The 21,608-nt window shown below is 36.8% G+C and overlaps 3 protein-coding genes across 3 annotated transcripts; 2 read left to right on the forward strand and 1 right to left on the reverse strand.

Annotated features, from left to right (window-relative positions):
- The first annotated feature begins 1,416 nt into the window (after window positions 1-1,416).
- On the forward strand, window positions 1,417-10,635 carry LOC129801394 (nucleoporin Nup188). The gene is made up of 5 exons (XM_055846361.1): window positions 1,417-1,550; window positions 1,624-5,929; window positions 9,249-9,406; window positions 9,474-9,687; window positions 9,754-10,635. Exons 1-5 carry the CDS (start codon window positions 1,525-1,527, stop codon window positions 10,561-10,563), a joined length of 5,514 nt encoding a protein of 1,837 aa, XP_055702336.1. The 5' UTR covers window positions 1,417-1,524; the 3' UTR covers window positions 10,564-10,635.
- Window positions 10,636-10,660: 25 nt separating this feature from the next.
- LOC129801409 (ATP synthase subunit gamma, mitochondrial) lies at window positions 10,661-15,680 on the forward strand. Its single transcript, XM_055846387.1, has 3 exons — window positions 10,661-10,755; window positions 11,083-11,274; window positions 14,641-15,680. The coding sequence occupies exons 2-3, from the start codon at window positions 11,102-11,104 to the stop codon at window positions 15,380-15,382; spliced, it is 915 nt and encodes a 304-aa protein (XP_055702362.1). The 5' UTR covers window positions 10,661-10,755; window positions 11,083-11,101; the 3' UTR covers window positions 15,383-15,680.
- Window positions 15,681-18,982: 3,302 nt separating this feature from the next.
- On the reverse strand, window positions 18,983-21,309 carry LOC129801400 (PTS-dependent dihydroxyacetone kinase 1, dihydroxyacetone-binding subunit DhaK-like). The gene has a single exon (XM_055846371.1). It carries the CDS (start codon window positions 20,800-20,802, stop codon window positions 19,111-19,113), a length of 1,692 nt encoding a protein of 563 aa, XP_055702346.1. The 5' UTR covers window positions 20,803-21,309; the 3' UTR covers window positions 18,983-19,110.
- Between the last annotated feature and the right edge of the window lie 299 nt (window positions 21,310-21,608).

The following is a 21,608-nucleotide window of genomic DNA, read 5'->3' on the forward strand; positions in this document are numbered from 1 at the left end:
ATGAATAAATAAAACAATTCAATTCAATTCAATTCAATGTTAAAAAAAAATACTATAATCAGGTGTAAAATAATTCAATTCAAAGTACCTATTTTGCGGAAAAAAATTTTGAGTTCTGCAAAGTGGCCTTATGGTAATGATACGCACTGTATAATAAAAAAAAAATAATTTTGTATTTAAAATATTATACATTTCAAACTTGAGACTCTGGCGCTTGCATGCAACTATATGCCGAAATTTGGCACACTTACCCTATATTATAATATTTTATTTTTCCAGGTGAAATTTTTCTCTCCAACACTTTAGTATACATGGTTGTTCTTACGTATTTCTGTATTATTGACTTTTCTTTTGGTTGCTGTAACGACTGTTTGGTGGTTTGGAACACAACTGGGGAAATAGTCGTGACAGGAAAAAGAAGTAGATAATGCAAAAGCATATGAAACTTATAGGCATTTTTCTCCTTTACAATTTTTATTTAAATAGCACCATTAGACTAGCTTATTGTGCTATTCCAATGAAAAACGAAAAGGAATTTTTTTCATAAACAATATTTTTAGTATTCTTAAATGCCTTAAATTAGTTGTTTTGTATTAGGTGGCGAAAAAGTGCTTACAGGGCGAAAAGGGCTGACTCTACCCTACTTTGTGAGCGTCTCTCTGGTGAGGTAGTGTTGCCTATTCCGGCAACATCTTTTGCTTTCCTAAATTTCTTATTCATTTTGTGTTTTTTTTTTCAATTTCTGAGTTGTACAATTTCCAAAGAAAAAAACCATCGCTTTTATGAAAAAGATGATGTGGAAAAGGCCTTGGAAGAGTTCAGGAAGGGCAAATTGCTACGGGAATCTGCGCGTAAATTTGAGATGCTACTCATCAGGGTCTTCAGGACAAATTACACGGAAGATCTCTGGGCTTGTGGGTCATAAACGTATTAAACTAAATATTAAACTCGCTCCGTTTGACGTTTTGAAATTTTCCGTTGCGTCACAAAAGGTATGGTCAGAAAAAAGGTGGCCGGTATTTCACTCAAAGTGGCCGGAATACTACCCAAAGCAATGCTCATATTTTTATTGATTTTTCAATATTTTGGGAAGTAATTAAAAAAAAACAAAGATGATAAACTAGTCTTCAAGGTTCCACACAACCCTCCCGAAAAGGAAGTAACAAAAAATATCAATATGAATTAAAAATATTGCATTTCAAGCTTAGGACTTCGGTGCTTATATGCAACTATGCCGAAATTTGGCACACTTACCCTATATTTACACAAAGTTGAATCTTTCATGCTGTCTCCTGAAAAATGTTCGAAAATTAGTTTGCCCCTTGTAATTTCCAAGGAGCTGAGCGATCAGCTCGTGGTAGCATCCGTTACATTTTCAAAAATACACTTAAGTTCACTAAGATGCCATGGCGCTTCAGTCGCATGGAAGCGCAAAATAAGATGCTGCTGTGAAAAATTTTCTCTCGTTTTTCTTAGTTTTTTGTCAATATCACACGATAAATTGCTGGTTTTTAGTAATAAACCATGTCCAAAAGTACCAAGGAATTGATGTAAGTTGAAAGATTTTCCTATTTCTTGTAATATATTGAGATATTCTGAAAATTGTCTTCCTAACCTCTTCAGACAGTGGAAGCTTCTTTGGAAGCTGGTGTCCGGCAATCACTATGACACCCCTCTGGAGGATGTTGATGACAAATTGTCCGAGGTAGTGGATGAATTGAGACAGGGACTGAAGCAGTATGGAAAAAATACGACGAAATCCGATGAAAAACTTCGTGAAGTTGTAAAAGAGGCTGGACAGGAGAAATTGCTATCTTTTTGCCAACGCCTTCAGCATTTTCTCGATATTGATGCCCTGCAAACTTGGTCACTGCTGTGTTCTTATCTCTTGACAGAGTACAGAGGTGCACCAAATTCCCTGTCATTGTATACAGCCAATGAGGAGAGTATGATGCAATTCCTACAGGACATTTGGAAGTTCTATTCCATGGAACGTATGGTGGTGCTGAAGATTGTCCGAAATATTCTGGAATTTCACAAATCTCATGTACACCCCTATGCCGATGCATATGACAAAGTGCTGATGGAGATTGATGTGAAGAAATTGAGGGAGAGTTTGCTGAGTCAGCTGGAAATGTTGATCAAGGAACCACCACCGAGTACCTCTTCCAGCTTCGGTAAGCAATTGTTTAATAAAATTCCACAGTGGTGTGAGAGGAAGCTCAAGGAGATCAATGAGATTCTGCATCTTCTCATTCTCGTTGTGCATTTTGACGGTATTTCCGTGAAGGAGTTCAAACAATTGCTGGATCTCTTTAAGTATCACTCATTTGGGCGACAGCAGCAGTACATTGAGAGATCTTCACATGAAGAACTTGCCAATAAGATTAATTTCAGTGAAGTTGCTTTGTTTATTTGCTGTGTGAATATTTCTAGTAGGAAGGATTCTGAGGAATGGTTATTGGAGGTACAGAAATTGGATAAGGAAATCTTGGGAATGCATCAACAGCCCGAACATGGACCTATTTTGCTCTTTTGGATGCTCCTGAACTTTCGTTTAGCCATCACACGAATTGACGAAGAACTCATGCGGAAGTACACAAGGTGCGGTGGTAGGGCTACTCAATTGGGTGTCTTTCAGTATTTGACACAGATGATCCGGGAACCTATGTTCCAAGAAATGAGTCTCTTGGCTAAAATTGTTCGAACGTGTATTTATGAGAATTTGGGATTTCTCTGTGAACTCTTCGATGAGGATGGATCTGTTGGCATGAAACCGGGTGTTTTTGATCTTTTGGCCGAACTCCTGAAAACCCCAAAAATTTCTGGTGAATTTTGTTCATGTGAGAATGCTGCAGTAAGATCACTCTTTAATACAGCCATTGAATATTTTCCTGAGGATATTCTTCCTCTGGCTCAATTGGCCACATCTCTAACTACATCCGGTGCTAACCAATATGCTTTTGTGCGGGATCATTTGATGACACTACCCGTGTATACGGAAGCCCAATCCCAGAAACAATTTGATCTGCGTCAACATACCGAAGTTGATGAATATATTTTGGGCAGTGACTATACACCCTTTCCCGACATTCCGTATGTCATCCGCAAAGGCACAATTGTTGTTGTTATTGACAAAAAAGATCATACACTCATGCACTTTAAGGCACCACTTGATTTCTTTCATGTGCTGCACCATGAGATGAATGAACTGATGAGGGAATTGCAGGAATTCACAGTGATCAGGGAAAAACGAATTGAACGAGTGACGGCGGGAATAAAATTCCTGGTGGCTGTACTGAAGAGAATCAAGTCACCCGAGGATATCAATGAGAGTATGGTGTTTCCCACGGAAGAGGTACTCATCCTCCTGGCCAGATTGCGTGAAGTGCAGGATCCATCGATGGAATTAATGTCATGTTGCTTGGATGTCTGTACCGCACTCATTCCCCTATTCCCCAACGAGATCCTCCGCAGAGTCATTAACACCAACATCCTCCCGACAATTCCCAACAGAACACTCTCATATGTCGAATACGCCAGAGCTGTGAGCTTCAATTCTGGCAGCCTTGGATACTATTTGGTCAATGCTGAAACGACAAGTGGCAAATATGATTTTCTCAAAGCATATTTTCGCTTTTTGAAAGCCGTCTCAGTAGGCGATGGAGATGTAGAGAAAATGTTCAATGTTGAATTGCCAGGATTGCTTTTCCTCCTGCATGCTGTTTTTCCCCATTGTCACTCGTGGAAGTTTCTCGAGAAAACCGACAAGTCCACAGTGTACATCTTTGCACTGGAACACTTCCTCAGGATCCTGCAGGATGGAGTAAGTGGAAAGATCCATCGACGCCTTCTGGTAGATGTGACAATCTTCAGTTTACTCAATCTCGACTGTGGCCTTACACTTTTGCGATTTGTCGGTGTTGGCAATGGGAATTTGGAAGCATTGGTACAGGCAGAAACAAATTGGATGATGATTGCAAATTCCGGACTCAATCTAATCATTCAACTCTCAATGACCATTCTCATGCACATTCTCAAGCAAAAGGTCACACTGGAGAGTGATACAAAAAGTCTGTCGCCACTTGAGAGTGTCATTTACACTCAGCCCAAACAGAGGGATCCCCTCCGAATCATCCCAGTGGTCACCAGTTACATGGATAACATCTTCAACAGACGCCTACCCTTGTTGGCATGCCGTCTCCTGAGACGCTTTGCCATCGAGTTCCGGATGTCCCTGTTGGCGTGTCTAGACATGGATGCTGATCACATTCGTGTAGTGTTCCTCCAACGACTGAGGGATGAAGCAGAACGTGATGATGTCAAGATAGCCATACTGGAATTTGTAGAAGCATGCATTGATTGTCAACCAGGTCTAGTGGAGGCATTCTTCAGTGTTTCCAATGATCGACGTGGTTTACTGGGTATCAAGAGTACCAAGAAACTTCATATACTCACCGAAGGAATTCCCGTCTACATGACAGAATACCTCAATGTTGTCCATAAAGATCCGGAAAAGATTGCCAATCCATTGCTAAGTCGCATAATGTCCCTCTTTCATGCTATCTGGCGCAACAATATGCAGAGTTTGGTGGGAACACTCGTAGCTAGTGACACCTTTTGGCCATCTCTCTGTAGTCCACTCTTCACAACCATCAATCCCACCGTCAAAGCCTACTCCCAGTTATTCAATATCATGGGAATTGAAGCATTCAAAGCCAACACAGCTGAAGCAATGCCACTAAAACTCAAAGAGTGCTTTGTTAAATTTCTAAAACCAGATACCTTCACCAAATGGCTTGAAATTATCTTCACATTTGATGACAATGATGACAATTGTGAAGGAGATGTTCCTGAGTGGCTGTGTCGTTTGCAATCCTTCAAGGATCTCATGGTAGTCCTGTTACGTCGAAATTATCCCGAGATCCCGGTTAAATGCAAAAAAGTCCTCATCAGGATCTGTTTTCAGCGTCTTGTGACCAAAGCCAAGGCGGCTGATGACTTCAGACCCGTGATAATCCTCGCTGAACTTTTCCTAGTGTCCATGGAAAATAGCCTGGGAAAATTTGTGGATAATGAAAAGGAAGATCGTGAATTACTGAAGAATTCGGCAGATCTCCTCAATTGTCTGGCACTCTCATACGATGATATTCACGTGAGAGCTCGTGAAGCCATCTTAGGTGCCACAATAGAGATCACACGTGCCCTTCCCGATGATCTGGTGGATGATGTAGAGACAACAAGGAGTCTCTTGTGTGCCACAATGGATATTATATGCACAGAACTTATGGATGTAGAGAGAAAAGTGAGGCAGAAGACAACAGAAATCACAAATAGAGGTTCTTCACTTATACTGGCCATGCACCTTCTCCGGAATATTTTGATGATTCTCGAAAAGAATCAAATTGATGTATGGCATGAATGGTTGGAATCCTACAAGATGGCCAATAGACTCTTGAGTGCAGTCAATGGGATTTTCCATTCGCATGAACATAGAAAAATCACAACTGAACTTCTCAATCTCCTTGTGATTCTGGCCAAGACTCTACGTCCCGATTACCTTCTCCACTGTGATGTTGTCTACTATCTCTGGCTCAATCTTCTGCCACCACGAGAGCTAAATCAATCACTTCAATCGGGTCAAACCACTGGGAAATGGCACACACAAGATTGGCTGCCAATTTATGCACGAGGAGTGGAGTTAGTGGCAGTCCTTCTACAGAGAAATACACACATTTTCTTCAGGGATGCAATTAATTTTGTGGGAGTTCATGAAGAATTCCTAATTGCATCGATAATGCTGGCCAAGGAGTCTCTGGAAGCCAATGCTCTTGCTCTAATTAAGACTGTTCTTGATCTCGTGTATGAAATGGCCAAGTACCATCGTCTCTGGAGGCTGGAACATCCGCAAAGTATGATGAATATCATGGTAAGTTAATTTTATCTAAATTCTCAAATTTAGGGAAAATTTGAAACATTTGGTTCAGAAACTGAGTTTGAATAATTTTGTAATACTTATTGATTTTACCAATATTGATCGTAAATTAATTTATAAAATAAGCAAGATTCTTGCTGTGAGCTAAAATAGAATGTATACGTAGGGTAGAGTAAGCCCTTTTCGCCACCTTAAGGTTTTGTACCCTTGTAATTCTTACAATTTTTGTCGAAATAAACAGAAATTTTCTGTACAAGTGCTTTGAAGCATTGTCTCTCTAATGAACCAGGAGACTTTCCGGGAATTTTTAAGCATCTAGTTGAAAAAATACATTTCCTGCAACAATGCATGTTTCAGTACTTTTCGCCACTTTGTAAACACTTTTTCGCCACTGTGTAAGCACTTTTTCGCCACTTGTTTTTAATTGATTTTTAAGAAACAGCAGCTTTCGAAAACCCGCAAAAGTACATTGCACAGTACTTTTCTTATTTAACACCTATATTAGACAATTATTAGAGTATTTCGAATGATTTTTTGCACATTTTTTGTTTGCGACAAAAATCAATTGACAATTACGTCTGTTTCAACTAAATTCCGCGAGGTCCGCCACTTGTAAAATGCTTGGAAATATGAGTGGCGAAAAGTACTTACACAACCGAAAAAAGTAAGCCCTATTTCACCACATCCGTATTTCTTTATTTTTTTGGAAAACATTATTAAATAATTATATTAGAGCGAAGCTTAGTTAATAACAAAGTGACTTTCAGTGAAAAATATCAAATACTGTACTGCAAAAACATAAAATATTGCAATACAATTTGTCTGAGCGTTGACAAGTTTATTAAGAACTCCATATTTTTTTGATGACTGTTCACCTTGTCGACAATTTCTTCAATTAACTTGCAAATAATCTAGTCGGTGGAGCACCAGTTATGGTTTTCTGATCCGTTGGACTAGAGGTTACGAAGTAATAGTCATTTCGTAGTTCCATGAACTCATAATTCCCTGAAAAAGTGATTTTACTTGTAGGTGGCGAAAAAGTACTGACTCTACCCTAAATTCTGTTTTGAATTTTAAGTTTAAGTATCTAGGAATTGGAGATTTTTGAAGTATAGTTTTTTTTAAATTATTCTTTTAAAACTAAAGTGGGTAAATTTAAAGAGTTTCGTTTTAAACGTCTTGGCAATGGTTTTATTTACGTTTGAATCAAATAATTAACCAAAAGAGATGGCAAAACGTCCCAGCTTTGCGGAAGGCTCGAACTCACGAGACAGAGCACTCCGTAAAATAGTTTTTCGCTTGATTTTTTGGTGGTTACTGGTCTACTAGACATGAAATTGATTTATAAGTTACAAAAGCATTTCAAAATCAAAAATTGGTAGATAAATGATCATTTTAGATTTAGGGTGAATTTTGGAATGTGGGACACTTATGAAAAAGTTCAATTTCAAATGCAGTTTTAAGCAGAATAAATTTTTTTTTCCATTTACTTTGTTTAATGAGATTCCTTATGAAATATTCTAACAGAATCTTCGTTTTTATTAGAAATTTCAACCAATTAATTGGAATATTTAATCAAAAATTAGAAAGCAACACGTTTTGAAAAGATGGACAAAATTTTGGTAAATGGCACAAAAACTTTTGGAAAGATGGACATAGTGATATTAATCTCCATCTCCGGAAGTCGATAGCTCTTACCGTTTGATCTCTATCCGTGTCACAAGCTTTCGAACAAATAAAAAGTATTTCTGAAAAATTCTTGAGAAAGATACAGCAATTACGGGTACTATACTCACTCATAACTGATTAAGTCCGATACAGTCGAGTTGGAAAAGAAATCCAAATTTAAGGGAATCTGTTGAAAAATAGTTCATCCAAAGTGGTTAAAATATAATGTTCGAAAATTCGATATATAGAAATGGTTTTCGAACATAGATGTCCAATGACGAAAAAATATTCGCCTCTTGGACTACCTCTAAAACATGTGCGAAAATGAAAGAAATTGTAGGAACCGTTTTCGAAATAAACCAAAAAACATGGTTTTGGAGAGGAAGGTGCGGAGCTGGAGGAAAAAAAGCTGTCATAGATAATGTTGACTTATGGGGGGTCGTTGAAAACCATAAGTCGATATCTTTTATTGTTTGGCCTCTATGCGTGTCACCAGTTGAAAAATTTTGATTATAAAGCTGCTCTCTTTTTGAGTTCGAGCAGTAATTTTTGTGTTAAGTCTCACAACAAAGTTTAAGCTCTGAGAAATTACTCAAAATTCACCAGTCTATAATCTATACCCTAATCGTCCTTTTTTGCAACTGATTTTTAACCAGTTTGTTGATTTTTCAGTCCAACAAAAACACCTTAGTCTTGAAAAATCGAAATTTTATTTTAATTCACTTTGGGAAAGGGAGAGTAAGGAAAAATTAAAGTCATATTAATTATCTACGAATCGACTTTTTGGGGGGTACCCTGAAGCTCTTGCATTCCTATCTCTAATCATTTGACGTATAAGTTCTATGATTTGCTAAAGCTTTCGATGCTTTTATGAGGTCTACACACTAGAAGCAATTTTCGTAAAAAATTGCCTTTTTTAAAAATTCTGACGTTTCTGCCTACAAGGATAGAGGAAATTTTCTTTAAAAAGCATTTTTTAAAGAAATTTCTCCTAGTGTGTAGAGACCTTTACGCTCTAACCAATCACAAAATGCGATAGAAGACTCTCAAATTCGGGCATATGGGACCGAAATGTCAGCCGAATTAGACAGAAATTCAGGCGACAAACTTTTTGAAATGCAACGATTTTTTATTCATGTGCATATAGATATTGAGTTTACACACTCATATATAACGTAAATTGCATGAAAATCCCTCAATAATGCAAAATCACATCAAAACTAAGACAAACCATGCCAAATTTGAGCATATTTGATTAATTTGATAATCATAATCAAACTTGAAAAATGACAACAGACTTTTTTCAAATGTAACCGCTGCCCGAATAAAAAATTAAGTAGCCCGATTTTAAAAGAGCCGAATTTGCGAGAGGCTACTGTAGTAGTAGATTTATCTACAGCGGAAACTGGGGCACCATCGAACATGGGGTAGCACCGAACACTGCGATTTTTTAATTAAATGACTCCAAAGGACGAGTCCAAGTCCAAGTATAATTTAGAAATAAAAATAAGTGTTGGATGCTACCCCATGTTCTGTGGTGCCCCAGTTTCCCCTAAGTCACAATCGTCCCAGTATATGAAATTAAAAAAAAAAGTTCTCATGTTAATGTTTCCTGAAAATCATTACCATCCTTTTTATCCTGCAGAGAAGTATTCAGCAACTAATGGACCACGCAATTTCACTGCTTCATCGACCAAATCAGCTCAGTCAACTCCTGACTACTCCTCTGACTTCCATAAAAGCGAGAAGTGAACCAAATCCACCGGTTCAGCCACACAAAGTTCTCATAACTGCCATGAATGAGTATGTTTTTTGATAAATTTCTGGTCCTTATTTAATTATTTTAATTATACCTTGAAACTTTTTTCAGATTAATTGAGATTATTACACTTTGTGCTAAGACATTGTTGATCTTCAGTCCTAAACTTATGGATTTGCTCTGTGAACCAGAATTTCAGCCATCACAGTGGCAAGCACTCATTGAGATTCAATTTAAGACGCCTGCATTGAATGAATCTGTTAGGCATTTATCCCTAGGAGCTCTCCTGACGGCTGTGGTTACTCTGACAAAATCTCTGAAATTGGTAAGTTATGGTGAATAAAATCATAAAAAATACAATGAATAATATATTTAAAAAATTGTTTTTTAGATTCAGTACAATTTCACAGAGTATCCGCTGAATTATAAGGATTCTGATCGCACGGAAATGAGCATAAGTACTTCAGTTATCGATTATACACAATCAACAACAACAACAACAAGTCCTCGACCACCTTTTGGAAAGTCCCTGTCAACATCGAGCTATGGAACACCAACTCCTTCCGATGAGATTCTATCAAAGCTCAATGGGAGACTCTGTGTCATGGCTTTGGAATATTGTTTGACTCTTGTGGCCAGTCAGAGTCTTTTGGCTCTGCGGGATCCTAATCTGTCAATTGTGGACAAGCAGCTTATCCGAAAGGAACTAATGAGCAATGAATTGGCTTTTTTTCATGATTTTGTGAAGAAGAGAATACTTCTCAATGGAAGAACATTCAATGGTAGGAAGAAGTATGGCTTCCTGAATATTCCTGGTAGGTCACATGCCAAGCCAGATGATGATCAAGGAGGAGAATTTCCAAAACCATCTACTTCCAAGGGTATTAGCCAAAGGGATTCAATGAGGGTGAAAATGGTGAAAAAGTTACATCAGCAGAAAGCCCAACCTTTCATAACGTCAACGCCAATGAAGGAGACTTTCTTGCCAAATACACCGGGATTTGAAAGTAATACTCCCATTATGAAACCACTTCCATCCGGAAGCAATCCGATGGACAAAAGGCTTTGCCTGAGGGAAGAAATTCAATTTCATGAGGGTGATCCTCCACCGCCAACTCTCAATATTGCTAAATTTGTTGAGGAGGACTATCTACATTTCCTTTCTTACCTTTTCACCTCGGTCTGCCACTCAGATGTTTAGTTTATTTCCTAAAAACCAAATCTCTCATGAACTATTTTCCGTAAAGCTGAATAAATGCCGTTACTATATGAATTTCTTGTCTAGAGACTCTAGATTTCTCTTTTGTGGTAACTAGCGCCAGTGGTCTCCGTTTGGACTTAGTCCATTTCCCTGTTGGAGTGGATATCTTTTCGACAATTTCGCCGGAAAAAGGTAAATTTTCTACAATTTCTAAGCTTAATCCTGCAGTAAAATTGTCTTGAAAGGGTTACTGTGTGTTGGCAGTGAAAATTGACGAGAAATACTTCCGGGAAACTTAGTAATCCGCGAATGAGAAATTGCAGTGACGTTTCTCTTACATAATAATTTTTCTACCGCCGAAAAAGCCTAAATTCCTTGTGAAAATCTGATAGTTTTGCATTTAATTGTGTTTATGGGATAGTTGTGAATATTTTTGGAGTGTTTTAAGAGTGAATATTTGGAAAATTTGGACAAAAAATGCAAGTTCAGTTTAATTGAGGTTATGTTGTGTCATTCCAGGGAGCCCGACTTCCCAACCATGATGCAAAGATTGAACGTTGCCGGACCCCTCCTGAGGGCTGCTGCCACTCAAGGGGTTGAGCAACAGCAACAACGTGGCATGGCCACCCTCAAAGCCATCTCAATTCGCTTGAAGTCGGTGAAAAACATCCAGAAAATCACTCAATCCATGAAGATGGTGTCAGCTGCTAAGTGAGTATCCCCTCGGTGCCAGTGCACAGTGGGGCCAAAGCGGCCAAAACCTATTTTTTTCAACTATTTTTAATCAAACCTAAATTATTTTTATTTCATTTGGCGTTAATTGAAGAACATTTTCCCAAATTTTCATTAAGATCGGTCAAAAATTGTGGCCTATAGGGTGGATTGTGGAAAGGGAGACACTTAAGAAAAAGTTCAATTTCAAATGCATTTTTAAGCCGAATATTTATTTTTCTCATTTTTTTATCATGAGATTCCTTGTGAAATATTCTAACAGAATCTTAACAGTTTTTAATAGATATTTCAAGCAATTAATTGGAATATTCCATCAAATTAGAAACCAACACAGTTTGAAAAGATGGACAAAATTTTGGAAAGCGGGACAAAAATTTTTGGAAAGTTGGACATAGTGATATTAATGCCAAAATATCATACAAAATATGTAGAAAATCAAATGTTGAGGGTTTTCTCTGTATACTTGCACATTTGATGGTTATGCTAATCACTCCTTTATGTCCAGGTAACAGTTGAGGAATGCTAATTACCAAGAACTTCCTGGACGTCCAACCAAAAAGAGGTTTTGTAAATTTAAAATCAAATTTTCTATTTTTCTTTTCGTCATTTTTGGCTTTTTGGAAACGTTTTCATGCACCCTAATGGTATAGCCAAGAGTGCTTTTTTCAAGAAATTATGCCATATTTATCCAGAAGATGTATCACTGAAAGCGAAATGACCATTTAAAATTATCCTTATAAGGATTTACCAGGACTTCGACTCATATAATACGTATTATTTGAAATAAATTTCAAATTCTTAAGATTCATCAAAGGTTCTACTTATGAAGCCGCTACTTGCCGCTATTCTGAAAAGCTTTTTTTCCCTTCAAATTTAATCTCAACTTTCAGGAAATACTAAGCTCATTTTGCCCAAAGTTACCTGGGGACCCTTCCGAAGCGATTTTCTGAGACTATGCACACCCAGAATGTGGTTTTTAGTACCTAGTAGTCAAGGGATTAAAATAGAGACTTGGTACCTTCGGGGTACCCCCATAAATCGACCCAAGGATCGCTAACATGGAACACTTACCAGCACCCCCATCACTACTAGTGATTCCAACAACGGTTAACAGGTTTTTCGAAACGAAAAACCGGTGACTTAAATGCTAATTAACTCGTAACTTAAATACTATACCTAAAAAGTACTTTCTCATCATTTACCGTTCACCGGTTATTCAAAAGGTCCTTTAAATACCTTAAATGTAATTGAATTGATTTTTGGACAAAAATTACTTATCGGTTATGAATTGGTTTATTGGTCCTTCCAAGTAACCCTGTTGTTCAAAATCTATTTTTAACTCAGTCAGGACTTATCTGAGGACCTTTTTGACCAAAATTTTCCTATGGAATACCTTACGATGACGTGCTAGACTGATTTTGATACATTGAATCATTTGAAAATTCTGAATTGTTGTTGTTTTCTGACCCGTGGAACCGGTGGCAGCCAAAATTCCGAGTCTTATGTTTATGTAAACACTATATTGTGTTATGGATCATTGATTTTCGTTATTTAATGTAGTCAGCTATGATATTCACGATCATTCCATGCCTTCGTAGCCTCAAAAATCTAATAGAGCCTCTAACAAGAAAGTTCTACATTTTCTCCAATTTCTCATATTTTCATTTATCCAAACTTGGAAAATTAATTGTCAAGACACTAAATAATTACTGACATTACACTAAAAAATTTTTATATTTTAAATACTCGAAATGAATTTCAGTTTATAAAAATAAATTAAAGTGATTCTATTTTTTTGGCCGAGCAGAACATCCCTTTTGACGCATTCTGAGAAAAAATACAGACCTTTTGCGGCCAGTACTGTACTTTTTCGACGTAAGGCAATTACTTTAACAATTTCTAAATTGAAATTTTTTAAATAGGGTGAATGGTGGAAAGCAAGACACTTAAAAAAAAATCAATTTCAAATGCATTTTTAAACTGAATAAATAATTATTTTTTACCATTTTTTTGTATCATGGGATTCTTTGACAAATATTTTAACAGAATCTTAACAGTTGTTATTAAATATTGCAACCGAATAATCGGAAAATTCACGGAAATTAAAAAATAACACATTTTGAAGAGATGGACAAAAACTTTTGGAAAGTTGGACATAGTGATATTAATGACAAAATATCATACAAAATATGTAAAAAATCAAATGTTGAGGGTTTTCTCTGTATACTTGCACATTTGATGGTTATGCTAATCCCTCCTTTATGGCCGGGTAACAGAAACGCTAATTACCAAGAACTTCCTGGACGTCCAACCAAAAAGAGGTTCTGTAAATTTCACAGACGCCTCGCGCTGTCCAGCAGTTATAATTTTAATGCGGATGCAATTTTTAGCACATTTCAATTCCCCATCCGCCCAAATCCTTTTCCACTTGCTTTGGGAGTTCTGTAGAGGCTCCTATTTGTCTTTCTCCAGGAGTTTTAGCGATATTTACTATCCATTTTGTCAGAAAAAGTGGTCTTCGGGATCTGGAAATCTTTGCAGCCTTTTCCAGGAAATTTTCTCCTTATCAGCTGCTAACTGGTGTTGTAACTATTTCTCCGGATACTTAAGGATCTTTGTCGTTCTTGTTAACATGATTTCACTACACAAAACCACCAAATTCATTCACAAAATCAACTTGTCCAAGATTTCATAAAACTTGTTTTGAAAGCAACGCGAAATTAAATCACTTTTCTATCCTTTTTAAATGTAATATTTCACAAATATTTTTTATTCACCTTTTAAATGGATGTATGTCCTTCGATTTTCACTGCGGACTTAACAATATTTCACAAATTAAGGCGAAAAATCAAACAAAACACTTTGATATTTTCCTAGCAACTTCCATAAGAAACAGAGAAAATGACAACTACCGTGTCAAGGTTAAGAATATCATGCATCATTTTTTAAATTCTTCTTGCAAGTCACCCTTTGATTGTTTTATAACGATTTTTGCATTTTTAACTTCTAAAATAGTCATAAAATTAGGTTTAATAATCTTTTTATCGAAAATTGAAATATTTAATTGATTTATTATCAAGTTTTTAAGAAGGTGTCTCACATTCCACACTGCTTTGTCCAACTTTCCAAACTGTCTCGCTTTAGACCAATTACCCTATACTAAAAAAAAACTACCAAAAGTTAAAAAACTCAAGTTTAAAGGAGTGATTCTATTTTATTGGCCGCCACTGTAATATATGACCTTCTTGCCTTAAAGTTAGGATTTTGGCCGCATTTTGTGTGGAGTGGCCCCATTGTGCAGTGGAAAATTTTGCAGGAATTTGACGTCGGTTTTCATTGGTATAGGTATGCCCGAGCTGAGCGTGATTTGAAGAAGGCACGTCCTTTTGGTGTTGGCTCTCAGCAGTTCTTCGAAAAGGCCGAAATTGCTGTTCCAGAGCAGACAGAGAAGAAGCACCTGGTTATTGCAATGACATCTGACCGTGGTCTCTGTGGTGCTGTGCACTCTGGAGTGGCACGTCTCATTCGCAATGAACTGGCTGATGCTACTCTGGCAGCCAACACGAAGATTGTTTGCGTGGGTGACAAGAGTCGATCCATTCTTCAGCGAATCTTTGCTAAGAACATCATCTTTGTGGCCAATGAGGTTGGACGCTTGCCACCCACCTTCATCGATGCATCTAAGCTGGCTGATCAGATTCTGAACTCCGGCTACGATTTCACCGATGGGAAAATTGTCTACAATCGCTTCAAGTCTGTGGTGTCCTACAGCTTGAGCAACATTCCCATCTTCAGTCGATCCTCAGTGGAAGGCGCCGCCAATTTGTCCGTGTACGATTCCCTGGATGCTGATGTAATCCAGAGCTACTTGGAATTTTCACTGGCATCATTGCTGTTCTACACCATGAAGGAGGGTGCTTGCTCAGAACAATCCTCCAGAATGACAGCCATGGACAATGCATCCAAGAATGCTGGTGAGATGATTGACAAGCTCACGCTGACGTTCAATCGTACGCGACAGGCCGTGATCACCAGGGAGCTCATTGAAATTATTTCTGGTGCTTCGGCCCTCGAGAAAGAGAAGTAATTCACTGCCATCCGATCTGGAATGTGCAACGTGTAGTTGAAAGTAATCAATATTCCCTTTTTAATTTTAATCTAATTTGTTGTTATACACACATGCTACAAGCCTCCTGATCCTCCCAATCCTTGTTCACATCTCTTGACACAGTCTACAGCCACTGAAATCCGCTTATTAACATCCAACTCTCACTGGGAGACTGTGTCGAGATGGGATCAACGATTTGCCCTTAATCTCCTAAGATTTGCATTTTCAGGAATATTTAAAGGAATAAAAGTGGTACGAGACAAAACTTGGAAAAAAACCTAGATTCTTATTGAGAGTACGGACAATGTTCGTGCTCAAAATTATAATTTACAATTTTGCAAACTTCGATTGGATTATCCTCCTCTAATCTGATATTCTTTAGTCAGTCTGATTTTTTTGCGAAATTTCTGTTACTTCTGTCGAACTACTTTCAAATATTCTCAAAAGTTTTAATATAAAATGGAATGGTTACTTCGTTGCTGAATGCTCGAATTCGTGACTTAAGACCTCTACGCATTGGGAGCAATTTTCGTCAAAAATTGCTTTTTTGAAGGAAATTGTACTGCTGTAGGAGAAAACGTTAAAATTTTGTCAAAAATGCAATTTTTGACAAAAATTGTCCCCAATGTGTAGAGGCCCTAGAGATCATCATCATCATTTTCAACCGCTTATCTCTATTGGCGTCGCGGGCCCATGACATCCAAATTAGCACCCCACGTTTGTCGATCCTCCGCTACGTCAGGAAGATGTTTGGGTTCGATCCCAAGGCGCTTCAAGGCAAGATTCTGAATTTGATTCAGCCACCTTGTCCTAGGTCTGCCTCGAGGGCGACGCCTTCTCATAATGGCTCGCATAGCTTTTCTGGGGGACCCTTAGAGATACTATCGTAAAATGGCAAAATCTTTTTGGTCAGTAAAAAATTCAAATTAGTCAGTAATGGCTCCGGCACACCTTTTACATCAGGAAAATTTCATGAAGTCGAAATTCGAAGCCCTTTCTTTCTCACATGTTTTGCATATGACTATCTCATTCTTTCGCACACCAAATTCGATTGAGCTAAATTGAATTTGGAGTGATGTTTAAGAAAAGAAGAAGAGTGCGAGAGAATGAGATAGACATATGCAAAACATGTGAGAAAGAAATGGATCCGAAATTCGACTTCATGAAATTTTCTTGATCTAAAAGGTGTGCCGGAGCCATAAAAAATAAAATATTGGTCAGTAAAAAATGAAATTCGGTCAGTAAAAAATAAAATATGGTTAGTAAAAAATTGAATTTGGTCGGTGAAAATTCAAATTTGATCAGTAAAAAATCAAATTTGGTCAGTAAAAAATTAAATATGGTCAGTAAAAAACTTTAAAAAAAATCGTAAAAAATTAAATTTGGTCAGTGAAAAGTCAAATTATCAGTAAAAAATCAAATTTGGTCAGTAAAAAATTAAATATGGTCAGTAAAAAACTTTAAAAGAATCGGAAAAAATTAAATTTGGTCAGTGAAAAGTCAAATTTGATCAGTAAAAAATCAAATTTGGTCGGTAAAAAATAAAATATTGTCAGTAGAAAACTTTTTAAAAAAATCGGAAAAAATTAAATTTGGTCAGTAAAAAATAAAATTTGGTCAGTAAAAAATCAAATTTGGTCAGTAAAAAATCAAATTCGGTCGGAGAAAAGTTAAATTTGGTCGGTAAAAAGTCAAATCTGGTCAGTATTTTTTTTTAAATCAGTAAAATGTGAAATTTAATCAGTGGAAAATTAATAATATGATCAGTGAATAATAATTTAGTCAATAAAAAACTAAAAGGAAATCAATAAAAGTTAAAACTTTGCATATCCGGATAAAAAGTATTGGATATTTCGTATTTTAGTACATTTCGTATTTTACCATTTCGTATTTCATATTTCGTCTTTCCTAAATTTTGTACAAAAATTAAACAGGTGCTACTGATAACTTTCCAAAGCACAGAAAATTTCTCTTTGCCTCAACAGGCGATACAGATAACTTCCCGAAGCACAAAAAAAATGATTTTTTGCTGACCAGGTTCTTTATTTTTTACTAACCATTTTTTATATTTTACCGATCAAATTTCATTTTTTACTGACCAAATTTGACTTTTCTTCGACCGAATTTGATTTTTTACTGACCAAAACATACGATGATAAAATTTGATTTTTACTGACCAGATTCTTTATTTTTTACTGACCATATTTGACTTTACTGACCAAATTTGACTTTTTACTGACGAAATTTAATTTTTTACCGATTTTTTTAAAAGTTTTTTACTGACCTTAATATTTTACTGACCATATTTTATTTTTAACTGACCAAATTTGATTTTTTCTGACCAAATTTTATTTTTTACTGACCAAAAAGTCGCATCCCCCTAAAATTGTTTTTTTTTTTTTTGCTTTATTTGCCTTAAATGAACAAAGTTGGTTAATGCTGCAACTTCCATGTCATGAGAAAAAACTTCATGTTTTTTGATTTTTATTTATTTATTTATTTTTTACTTATGATTCATACGTTATCAGAGATTCAAAACGATCTTTCCAACAAAGCTAGACTTACTCCCTTACTCCGATTGGTTGAGAAATTCGACCTCTGGAGCCTGCTACCTCTCGCGTCTTTTGGGACTCTGGGTAACCATGGAAAAATATGTATGGTCTTGTCTAGGAAACACATATTTTAATTTCTTTAAAATCGATAAATAATATGCAATTCTTGTGGATGATTATAAACCATACAGCTGTCCAAAGATTTTTTTGTTATTGAACCTCCAATAATTCCTCAGATAAGTTATTTTTTTTTATCAAAAAATTATCAAATTGGCTTGCTGCATTCCAGAAAAGGTTAAAAGTTTGACCTTGAAAACTACTATTAGGGTTATTAGGAATGATTCAAGGGCATTTTCATATAAGTATAGGGGAAAGTGGCCTACCTTTGAATATTTCAAATTTTCCCAAAGCAGAGTTATTAATAAAAAAGAGGTGGCAAAGCGTCCCAGGCTTTGCGAAGTGCTTTGTTTTACAAACATTTGTTCGTAAATGTTCGTAAAATTTTGTAATTTGTTCGTAAATTTTTGTTTGGCAAAAAAATTATGAACAAATGACAAAATTTTACGAACATTTTTTTGTGTGTTTACGAACATTTACGAACAAATGTTTGTAAAAGTACAAAAAATGTTCGTCAAATATGATCATTTTACGAACAATATTTGTGAAAAAAGTACAAAATTTCACGAACTTGTTTGTGGGTTATATGATTCACGAGCTTTTCGTAAGTCCTCCATAGGATTTCACAAACATTTACGAACTATTTTACAAAATATTTTTTCTGTGTAGACGCCACTAAAGTCAACACAGAAAAAAGTGTCTCAAATATGCCGGCTCTCCTCTATATACCATCTATTTTGTCAAATTGAAATTAATAATGGATCTTTCTGCCACTTCCAATAAAATGAATAATTTTAAATTCATTATGACTCTAAAATCAGTTAAGCAAATAATTCTCAAAGAAAATGACTTTTTTTATTTTAAAATTGACAGTAAAAATTGTATTTTAAGATATGCAAAATGAGTCTCATAATCCTGCAATTCTTTAATTTTATTTTTTTAAAAATTATTATTTTGAATTTAAACAAATTTTGATCACATTTTCTCATCTCTATCTCCATTGCTTCCACATAATATCATCTTGGCTTTTTTGGGGCTTTATTTTGTCTCCAGGAAGCATTTGGTCAATCCTCCGATCCATACAGCAATTGCATATGCTCCTGGATCAGGATATTTCAGATTTTTGTTCACTGTTGAAGTCGTATAGGCTGCTCGACCAGCTCGTGGTATCATGTCTTTGGTAGCAGCGGCGCTTTCAGTGACAATCTTTAAAAGGGCTTCTGCTAGAGCAGATCCTGTGATTTTTGATGAATTTTGAAGGAAGTTCTCAATTGCCAGAAGAGGATCTAGCATTGTGCGATCACCACGTTTGGATCTTGCAGCTTTTTGCAGGGCTAAATTACCACATTTGAGAGCGTCCAGCCAGTCGTGAAATTCGGCAAAGGACTCTCCAGAAGTGGAAACAAAAACTGTAGAAGCTGCTTGGAAGAAGATTCCATAGAGAGCACCACTTGAGCCTCCCATTTTGCAGGAGAGTTCCCAACTTAGGCGTCTGAGGAAGTCTCCGGGGCGTTGGAAATCTGCAGAATTTGTGAAGTGACTAAGCAAATGGGATACTCCTCGAGAAATTGTGGTTCCTGTATCTCCGTCACCCAATTCAGAGTCCATCTCATTGAGCAGTGTGCATTCTTTTAGGAGATCGTTGCATGCACTTTTGAATAGTTTCTCTAGAAATTGAGGATCACGTTGGATTTTTTGTGGTGCAGAGTCATGCTCTGCAATGAGTTTGTCCAAATGCGTGAGATCTCGTGTTGTAATTTTGGGCTGGGGTTGAGGGATCCCTATGGAAATACTCCTGTTCACATATTCCAAGATTTGTTCCTTGTTATTGATATTGAGGAGAGTTACAGATATTCCTTCCTGGTCTAGAGACGTCATAAAGGCGCCTGAGGCAAGATGCACAATCTGAAAATATTCCTTGATCTTTGGCAGTAGCGATGATGTGAAGACATTGAGAATATGTTGAGATGTTCCACCTAAATTGTTTATCATTACAATCAACTTGGAATCTTTGGGTAAGTACTTTAGGAATATTTCAAGCAAATGCTGGGCAATATCATCGAATGTAGAGAGATTTGTGTCTCTGGAAGCTCCAGGTTCTCCATGAATGCCTTTTCCAATTTCCACATTGGAAATTTGGCCAGTTTTTAAGTTGCTGGAAAATGTAAATCCAACAGTTTGGATTTGTTTCTTTGAGAACAATTCTGAGCAAAAATTATGGATTTCCTGGAGAGATTTTCCATCTTCAGCCATAGCTCCGGCAATTTTAATAGTTAGAACACATCCAGCAAGTCCACGAGCTCCAACACTTTCCTGGACATTTTCAATGGCAATGTCATCCGTTACCAGGAGGATTTCAATGTTTGAGTAACCCAGGGAATTTTTAGCTATTTCTCTGGCCAGAGAGAAATTCAGCCAGTCTCCAGTGTAGTTGTTCACGATGAGTAGGATGGGATTCTCTGATGATCCAGATGCGAGGATACCAGCGAGAATCTGCTGGACAGATGGCGAAGCAAAGATTTCACCACAAACAGCAGCAGTCAAATGATTGGGTCCTACATATCCGACATGAGCAGGTTCATGGCCAGATCCACCGCCAGAGATCAATTTCACACGTCGCTGATCACCTACGCGAACCACTACCTGGACATTTTCAAGCAATTCCACGGGAGCAGAATGCGTCGGCAGGAATCCTCGAAGGGATTTTTTGATAGAACACAGTGAATTCATAATTTTCTTTTATCGACTTCTTATCTCTGTGTTTTTGACAGAACTGCCCTTGTTCAGTGATCTCTCTGTCGCAGTTTCAGAATTTTTATTGCTTTGTATTTGAAAGATCTGAACTGAACCGGCTTTTCAGGTTCAGAGATGAAGAATAGGTAATTCAGATTATTTTTAAAGGAAAGATTTATTTTCCTATAATTTAACTGCAAAAACATTGAGAACCTAAATTCCTTTATGATATGGCTCAGTTCTACTTGAACATAGGGGAAAAATCCCAATTTTAAAGGTGCCCCACTTTCCCCTGGGATTACCTGGACATCAATTTGATTCAATTAGTTTAGTTCAATTTGTTCAAATTTAAGATCTCTGAGGAATGAATGATTCCCCAGAAAAGCTATGCAAGCCATTGTGAGGAGATCTCACCTCGGATCAGACACAGGACAAGGTGGGTGAATCAAATTCAAGATTTTACCTTGGAGTGCCTTGGTATCGAACCTACAATCTTCCTGTGGCGGAGGCTCAGCAGGATTGGTCTGTTAACCTTGATGTCCAGGGCCCGTGACTCCAATATTTATAAGCGGTTCAAAATAATTTCTCTCTAAAGGATCCTTAAGATTTCACCTTTATTAAAATTATTCGTTCTTCAAGCCTTTCACGGTCGTTTGAAGAGAAATAAGGTAAAGTGCTCTCAAGTCGACGGGTTCCTCAATTCGACTGGTAGAGTTATTTATTCAATTTATTTATATTTGCACTAATATTTGGCGTATGATCTAACATTATTAATAGGTGAATTATATCATAAATAAATACGA

Source organism: Phlebotomus papatasi, chromosome 2, assembly GCF_024763615.1.
Source record: "Phlebotomus papatasi isolate M1 chromosome 2, Ppap_2.1, whole genome shotgun sequence".
Lineage (NCBI taxonomy): Eukaryota > Metazoa > Arthropoda > Insecta > Diptera > Psychodidae > Phlebotomus > Phlebotomus papatasi.

Excerpts from the sequence above, each read along its gene's own strand:
- LOC129801394 (XM_055846361.1), top strand. The coding sequence starts at position 1,525 with ATGTCCAAAAGTACCAAGGAATTGAT. Across the intron at positions 9,407-9,473 it reads CTCATAACTGCCATGAATGA|ATTAATTGAGATTATTACAC; the intron begins GTATGTTTTTTG and ends AACTTTTTTCAG. Across the intron at positions 9,688-9,753 it reads TGACAAAATCTCTGAAATTG|ATTCAGTACAATTTCACAGA; the intron begins GTAAGTTATGGT and ends ATTGTTTTTTAG.
- LOC129801409 (XM_055846387.1), top strand. The coding sequence starts at position 11,102 with ATGATGCAAAGATTGAACGTTGCCGGACCCCTCCTGAGGGCTGCTGCC. Across the intron at positions 11,275-14,640 it reads AAGATGGTGTCAGCTGCTAA|GTATGCCCGAGCTGAGCGTG; the intron begins GTGAGTATCCCC and ends TCATTGGTATAG.
- LOC129801400 (XM_055846371.1), bottom strand. The coding sequence starts at position 20,802 with ATGAATTCACTGTGTTCTATCAAAAAATCCCTTCGAGGATTCCTGCCG.